Source organism: Brassica napus, chromosome C1 (genome assembly GCF_020379485.1).
Source record: "Brassica napus cultivar Da-Ae chromosome C1, Da-Ae, whole genome shotgun sequence".
NCBI classification, from domain to species: domain Eukaryota; kingdom Viridiplantae; phylum Streptophyta; class Magnoliopsida; order Brassicales; family Brassicaceae; genus Brassica; species Brassica napus.
Window position 1 is genome coordinate 22,589,890 of NC_063444.1, and position 8,568 is coordinate 22,598,457.

Consider the following 8,568-nt stretch of genomic DNA (forward strand, 5'->3'; position numbering starts at 1 on the left):
ACTGCTATATACCTCAACATCAATTGCCATAAGAAATGCTTAATCTTTGGAGGGCACCGTACTTTCCAGCAGAACGCTTTTAGTATATCAACTGTGGGTCCAAACACTGATGTTGGGTTTTCCATGTCTGGGTAAATCCGCTCTACTTGGTAACCTGTTTTGACCGTATATTTCCCATTATTAGTGAAATGCCGTCCATCCCTATCCACCGTATGAGTCCTACTCAGTGGTATGCTATATATTATGTTTGCATCCTGGAGATCCACTAAAGCCTGAATTGCCTGCAAGTTCCAAGTTCGCGAAACTGAATCAATGAGAGAGTCAATTGTAAGGTCAGAGTAATTGTTATGCTGGTTTTATTTGTTGGTTTTGGGCGAGTGGTTGGGAGGCGGTGACCGTTCCATACGGAGATAGATGATCATGATCCCACCTTTTTAATTAGTCATTTGCTAACTAGAGATCTAGCAGATACAATACTCCGCCAGCCATACGACGGGGAGTATGATCGGATCGGATCCAGGGGTGAGGCATTCCTGTAGTACCGTCCATTAAATACTCGAGAGAATAAGAAATTTGGTTTCTCAATCAGACGCCATAGCTGCTTATCAAGCATCGCCGTGTTAAAATCAATGAGGTCTTTGAAACCTAAACCTCCTTCATCTTTGTTTATACAAACTTTGTCCCATGATTTTCAATGCATGCCTTTTGTGCTGTCCCCATGACTCCACTAGAGTTACCGCACTAGTTAGTTTCTTTACCGTTGCCTTTGGCAAACGATAACAAGACATCACATGATTTGGTAAGGCTGTAACCACTGATTTAATGATCACTTACTTTCCTCCTTTAGTACAAAACTTAAAAGTCCAGCTGCTAACTCTGATGTTCAATCGATCTTGAATAAATCCAAAAACTTGTGTCTTGAATCCTCCGAGATTCTCTGGCAGTCCTAAATAAGATCTCATCCCTTTCAAATTCTGAATTCCCAAGATATTCTGCAACTCCTATAGGCTGGATTCTTTAATCTTATGTCCAAATTGAATCGAATATTTTTGAAAATTTGTTAGTTGATTTGATACATCATCATACTCCTTTATATCTTCAGAATGGTTTGACACTCCTCTTTTGTGCCTTACAAAAGAAAAGACTATCATCTCCAAAAATCAGATGAGATATTGATGGGCAAACATGGTCAACATTTTATTATATGATACTATTATAATATCGTTTTAATAAATATCATTTATACGATACTATTATATATTATCATTTTAATTACATTATTGATCACGTAAAATATAAATGTTTTCATAACATACCCTTAATATGCTATATGTTACAATTTTATACACCGGTACATCATCAAAATTAATATTTTTGTCATAAGAATTTCAATAATAACTTTATAAATTTAATTTTAAATAAAAATTTTTGATTATATATATATATATATATATATATATATATATATCTATCCTATTAAAAAGAAGTCATAACTGATTTCATATGTGATTTTTTCTTTTGGACCATTTTTTAGGAAGTTTATCAAATTTCACATAACTTAATTATAGCATATTCCAATATCTTTATATATTTTTTCATTTGAATACAAAACGAATATTTTGTTAAAGAATATCTAACAAAAAAATGACATCTTTTAAAAATTTATTGGGAAATTGCCAAAAATACCACATTCACAGTATCACTTTTCATGTTTACACTAACCACTTTTATCCTCACTTTTAAAGAAGGGTAAAAGACATTTATAACCCTAACTAATCTAGACTTAGGATTAAGAGTTGAGGGGTGGGGTAGGGTTTTTGAAATGTAAAATTTATGATTCTAATAAATATATAAATAAATACTTAAAAATATAGAAGAAAAAAATAGTTTCAAAAATAATTTTCGATTTAAAAAAAAAAGAAATTGTAAAAAAATTTTTTTAAAAAGGTTTGAATTTGAAAAAGTATAATTCGAAAACATAAAATTTTCTTTTATTTTTTATTTATTTAAATAATTATAAAGAGAACAATGGTATAAGAGTCGTTTGCCAGTTAGTGTAGAAGATATTTTTGAAAATATCTCTTTAATGGTGGTAAACATGAATAATGGTACAAAAAAGTGGTAAACATGAATAATGGTACAAAGAAAGTGGTAAACATGAAAATTTTCCAAATTTTTTTCCAAAAATTATTTAATTAGAATTATCATAAAATATCATTAAAATTCATTTATTTTTAATATATAAACGAAAATTAAAAGTTCTTAAAATATTTTTAATCATAATTTCAATTTAAAATTATTATTTGTGAAGAAATTTTAATTCTACCACAAGTTTGATACCACTTTTTAAAATTTACCATTAATGAATGACTATTTTCACAAATACTCTAAATTTTTGATAAAATAACACTAAGCTAATTTTTTTAAATTTTTATAGAATATTTATAAACCCAACTCCAACCCCTTAATACTAAACCCTAAACAATAATCACTAAAGTCTAAACTCAAATGTTAGTATATTTTTGCTGATTGATGGTATTTTTGAAAAGTGATACTTAACTTGTGGTATTTCTAACAATTTCTCATTAGTTTTTGAAAATACATTTTTACAAAGATTTAAAAGATTATTTTAGAAACAAATATTCATTTCTATCTCAAATAAATAAAATGATTGCATCTGTTAAAATAGATATTTATTTCATGATTTTTTTTTGTCATTTATTTTTTATTTTTGTCATATTTCATGATTATATCATGATTTATTTCATGTGTGATTTTTCTTTAGACATTCTTTAGAAAATTATTATATGTATGTTTTAACTAATAATATCCTAACAATATTTTTTTATTCAACTAAACTTAATATAAATTAGGATATTACACAAAACTAAAATTCAAATTTTCAACATGAAATATTACAAGATTAATCTATTCATTAACATACACTCCGTTAATGACATGTATAGATTGACTGTCTCATTTAATTTGTTAACCGAATTGTAAACCTGTTATTGTATCTTTTCAAATATTCATCTACTATATATAAAAAAAGATATAAAATTAGCTATTCAACTATACATCAGTTTTCATAATAAAAAATTGAGAACATTATAATTAACATGAGATAACATTTATAAGATGATGAATCTGATAAGTTCGATATCAGTCATTCGTCTCTCATGAATTTTATTGGGAAAATCAGTACTCTTTTTTTTTTAGAACTAACCCTACATATGGTGTATATAATCGTAGATTTAAAAAAATAATCAGTTTATTCAATATTTGAAAAAATCATATTGAAAGCATATACCACAATAATATCAATCATATTAACTAAAATCATTAAATAAACTTTAATAAATTAAATTTATCTGGACGTATTATATATCCATAAAACCTAAAATGAAACTATATATATTTTCAACTAAAGTTAAAAATACCATATTCTCACATTCACACCTCTCAGCACGTTAATTCTAATTTTTAGATTTTTAGATTTTTCGTCAAATAACTTGAAGTAACTTCTATTATAGACTTAGAGAATAACACAAAAGTATTTACAACTTAATCATAAATTTTTGAAATATAAGCATTAATATTTTTATATATAGGAAAAATAACCGTGTGGATGCAGGGGTCAAAATCTATTTGTAATTATATAAAATTAATAATTGAACTTTATTGTGGATAAAAGTATTTATACAGATTAGATACTTCGTAAATATAAAACTTATTACATGTTTATATTTGGTGAGAATGATAATCCTAATCATAAGAAATTATATATAATTAGCTTTCTTTTAACTTTTGTATCTATGAATATAAATATGTATGATTTTTTTACCATAATTAGAATGCTTATCACAAAGTAACTTGCCAATTTCTTTAGCGAAGATATAATTTGTCAAAAAGTAACATGTCAATGTAATCATCCAACAGAAGAAAAAACTTGGAATTTCCTTCAGGAAGGTGAGTATAATGTCTTTTTTTTGTACAACCCCATTTAACATGCAAAATTTATACCATATTTTATAATGCACTCTTTATTTTCACTGTTCATTGCTGTAAAACTATATGAAAAAACTTACCCCAAAAAAATATATATGAAAATTATGTTGGAAAATTAATATATATGAAAAAACGTGCACCAATAATATGTATGATTAGTGACAATACAAAAATTACAATACTCCCGCATTTTAAATTTATAATGTAACCAATCACACTCATAATCAAAAATAAATATATTATTCGTTCATAATTATGTTGGAAAGGTTTTTAGCATAAAAATGTATAAAAGAGTTTTTAGATTGTTTAGAAATGTAAGTAAACAACAAGTCATATTCAAATGCAATTTAAAATTGCATGTGAAGAGTGCATGAATCAACCTTTTCACCTCTGCTTAGCAAACACATTTTGTATTATGTGCTCGCAGGCAAATGGGAAAAATCATCAATACTACTGAAAAATAGACTTTCTCCTCTTCTCCTTCTTCTCCATTTTCTTTTCTAGACGACATTTCTTCCTGTATATTAAACACATGAAAGAAAAATTGAGATGCAACTAAAAACATGTAAGCCCATTAACACATCAGCATCAATCGAAGTACAGCCCCCCTCCCCCCACCCATCCCCACCAAAAAAAGGAAGAAGAAGTACAGTCCCATGCACAGGAGTTGATTACATTTACTCGTACCACAAAACATATTATTAAAACTAAGAAATGATATGCAAAACAGAAAATGGATACCCATGAACACATTCACATTGCTTGAAGTTCAAGAAACCAATATAATTTCATGCTTAGAAAGTTTCTGATTGTAACACAGAGAGATTCCAAAGTTTGTAATTTCAAGTGAAGCATCAGTTTACATATGATTTAGTTGCAAGTATTGTATATAGTATGTATAAAATTTTGGTTTAAGATTGATAAAGAATTCTAAACCTTTAAAAGCATTCAAAAATTCTTTGACCTGAAAAGCAGTTTTAAACTCTCACAAGCCTTAATAAATTCTTTGACCTAAAAACGAAGATGAAATTATTTACCTTTTGAAAGTGATGTACTTCTCAACCTGTGGTTTCTGCTCGGAGCTAAAAGAATACCATTTTTCATGAGGACATATGTCACTACAGCTTCCCAAATCTGCACCCAGATACAGAAGAGATTAAAGTCAGTAATATACTCTTTGCCACAACAAATGGAAAATTCCAATGTATCTTTCACACCTTGAAGCAAAATGGTTGGTTCTTCATTGTACGACTTCAAATTCCAGAGAATAAGATCATTGTCATCCAGTTCAACCGGGAATTGGTTCTAAGAGCATCATTAGATTCTTGACCTATGCAAACCAATAACATTAGGTACATACATTTTTATGAAATCAATCACATGAGTTCAAATATATACTTTTAGATTGCATTTCTAATGCCTTTTTCTTTTCAAAATGAACTTCTTCGGATTCGGCAGACATTTGCGATATAATTGCAAGCCGTTGTTCGATTGTTAATGCAACCCCATTATTATCTGCTTCAGCTTTGGCAAAGTCATTTTTTATCTTCTGATACAGTTGTTTTTCCTACATCAGAAATGTTTTAGAATAAATCTAAGGCGTTATCAAACTTAAATTGTAAAAAACTTTAGATTTTTTATGGTTACCCTAGCTTCTGCTGCATTCAACTTTTCTTCTGCTTTCTTTTTCTTTTCAACATATTCAGGGTTTTCAATGAAATTCCTCATCACCCTGAAAATTTATCACAGCATGTAAACCCTTATATATATGTATGTACGTATGAATATATCTCTATAACCTACGATATGCCAAGCGCTTCATCGCATACAAAATTCAAAAGCTTAAGCTTTTGTAATGAATCCATCTCCTCATACTCAGAAATGCCTTTCTGAAACATCTCAGGAGGGAAGTCATCAAGCTTAACTTCTGATTCCGCAAGACAATTTCCAAGAATAGTGAACCACCTGTCATCAGTTGCACTCAAGCCAACCGATCTACATTTTATTTTAAAAATGGTAATTGATCAGATATGATATGCATAATTTATTAGAAAAAAATTGATACTTTCCAAGAAAAACAATGCTTACATGTCTCCTCTGTCAACTAGTATAAGAGTCAATAATTGGATTATCGTCTGGGTAAGCGTAGAATGCTCTTGGCTCCCAGATAGAACCTCACGTACAACCAAATGAGCTTGCCCGTCCCTCAAACCCAGAGCCTTTTCATAAAGTCATATGAAGTGAGGGGAACTATTAGTGAGCCTTTCTTATGTTCAAAGGGTTAATTATATAGATGATACCTCTCTAAAAGTCAGACAGAACTCTAAAAACTGAAGCACGCTTCCAGCATTTTCAGGGTGCAAATCAACACTTGAAACAGTGATTGATTCGATGCCCTGTGGTAGCTTAACCTCCTCAAGCTGAAACTCCTCTTTCTCCTTGAGAACGGATTTGGTTCTTGCCGCAGCATTCTCCTCGCTGCAGCCAGCACTTGAATCATTTATCTCTTCAGCACAATTCCCCTGTCCCATAACATTTTCATGCAGATGCCAATATCATCAAAAAAAGACACAAAATCTATGATCGACAGAATACAAGGGATCGTTGCTTCGTAGCGGTTTCACCTTCCTCCTGTAAAAGTATTTTTATGAACCCTCTTTTTTAAGGAACTCAGAGACATTGGAGCAACCATTTTTCTTAGCTGTGGCTGTCAACTTCCCAGTAGGCTTCTCAGAGCAGCATTATCGCTGACTCTTAACCCAACTCTTCTCCTAAATCCAATTAAAAAACAATTAAGAAAAGACAGAAGCCCAAGACTCGCCTCTTGTGTAAGGCCTGGAAGGCCCGTCTCTTAGTGGCATGTGTCACCATAATAACGCGACGTCTCTATCTCTCTCTCATCTCTCTCATCTCTCTTTCTCTCCCGAGAGGACTGATTCGGTTTGATTTCAAAACTTCCACCACCAGAATCGCCGCCGTCTCAGTCGCTTCACCGCCTCCTCCCTCCCGACCTTCCTCCCCAACGCCTCCTCTCCCGATCAATCTCTGAAGCTCTTGATATCCTCTTCTCAGGGGCATGCGTTGAGCTAGAGCACGGACTGGTTTGTTCTCTTATTACAAAGCAATAAATATCTTTTGTTAGATCATCTTTGAGTTTTGTAATGATGGTTTCTTATCAAACCTCAAGGTGAATTGTGGAGCGGACCTTGCTATTTTGTTTGTTTGGTGTGGTAGTTAAATCAATTAACGCATTGTCTGTACCCACTTGGGCTGTTCATGTTTCCAGCATTGTCGAATGGTTCCTCTCCCTTTTTCCTTGCTTTAATTGATTCTACTCTCATCTTAGAAAAGTTTTGAACTTTTGATCTATAGTGATGCGAGATAGTAGTTTCTGTTGTGGGTTTCTCGAGTTCTTGATATCTGTTCAGAAAGAAAGGGTTATGAGTCATGGAGAGGTCTCTCATGGGGAATGGTCGACTTTAGAAGAGAGTTTTGTTGAATCTAAGAAGCAAATATGTCTTTGTAAGAATATTGATATGCAAATTGTTTGGTATACTTCTGGTTCATATGAGATTAAAGATGTGTTGATTTTGTTTTGATAGGCAGATAGATGTACGTATGGGGAGAGGATTCTAGGATCAAGCTCTGAGTATTTGCAGAGCAATGTAAGAGTTATTTTCTTGGTGAATTCCACATCTCTCTTTACATCAATTTTGAAGTTGTTTGTCTTCGTCTTGAAATTTGGAACAGATTACTCGTTACTTCTCTGATCCTCGATACTATTTCCAAGTGAATGATCAGTATGTTAGGAACAAACTCAAGGTTGTTCTGTTTTCCTTTCCTCACCGGGTGAGCTTGTCTTCTCTTACCTTTATTATTCCTCGGAAAAAAGAGAACAATTTAATATAAAGTGCCTTAATATATATATATATATATATCTCCTATATATTATTTGAGAAGCATTACAACTTCTTTTTGTAGCCACATATCATCACTAGAATGATTCTTAGAATCATTAGAGAAATATGTTGGTCCATCTAATTATATAATAAGCTTTTTATTAAACTAACAATAAATTCATCATTAATGTACTTTATTATTTCCTTAAATAAAATTTACGGAATTGCCTAATGTGGCTAAAGTATTTATGACAATTAATGATTTTGAATAATAAAGATTTGATAAAAAATAGTGTATCTTCTATCATATTTGTTTAATTTTAAGCTATTAAATAAATTAAACAACCACAATAATCATATAATAAAAATTTAGATTTTTATGTATATGTTATATTTTGAATTTTTACAAACGGCTATAAATTACTAAAACTGTTAAAAGTCTCACATTCAAATTTTATGATCCATGGTTTAAAATTTTTGTTATGACAAAATACAAATGATTATAAAAATTATATAAGTAGAAAGTCTAATTTAATTAATTAATAATATTAATATATATATATCATTTTAAATTAAACTATAAACCATATAAAATAGAATATTTTAGTTTCAAAATTTACTTTGAACAATTTTTTTGATAAAAGTTTTGAACGATCATTGA

General features: G+C 30.3%; 1 protein-coding gene across 1 annotated transcript; it reads right to left on the minus strand.

The window, feature by feature from the left end:
- Positions 1 to 4,458: 4,458 nt before the first annotated feature.
- LOC106423971 lies at positions 4,459 to 7,086 on the minus strand. Its single transcript, XM_048743788.1, has 9 exons — positions 6,964 to 7,086; positions 6,309 to 6,530; positions 6,097 to 6,227; positions 5,812 to 6,003; positions 5,656 to 5,740; positions 5,429 to 5,575; positions 5,226 to 5,313; positions 5,046 to 5,142; positions 4,459 to 4,525 (listed from the first exon to the last, which is right to left on the minus strand). The coding sequence occupies exons 1-9, from the start codon at positions 7,084 to 7,086 to the stop codon at positions 4,459 to 4,461; spliced, it is 1,152 nt and encodes a 383-aa protein (XP_048599745.1).
- Positions 7,087 to 8,568: the final 1,482 nt, after the last annotated feature.

What these genes read in the sequence shown, in the direction of transcription:
- LOC106423971 (XM_048743788.1), bottom strand. Translation starts at nt 7,086, where the DNA reads ATGCCCCTGAGAAGAGGATATCAAGAGCTTCAGAGATTGATCGGGAGA. An exon ending in TCTGTCTGACTTTTAGAGAG is followed by an intron (nt 6,228 to 6,308) that starts GTATCATCTATA and finishes CTTTATGAAAAG; the next exon opens with GCTCTGGGTTTGAGGGACGG. An exon ending in TGAATGCAGCAGAAGCTAGG is followed by an intron (nt 5,576 to 5,655) that starts GTAACCATAAAA and finishes TTTCTGATGTAG; the next exon opens with GAAAAACAACTGTATCAGAA.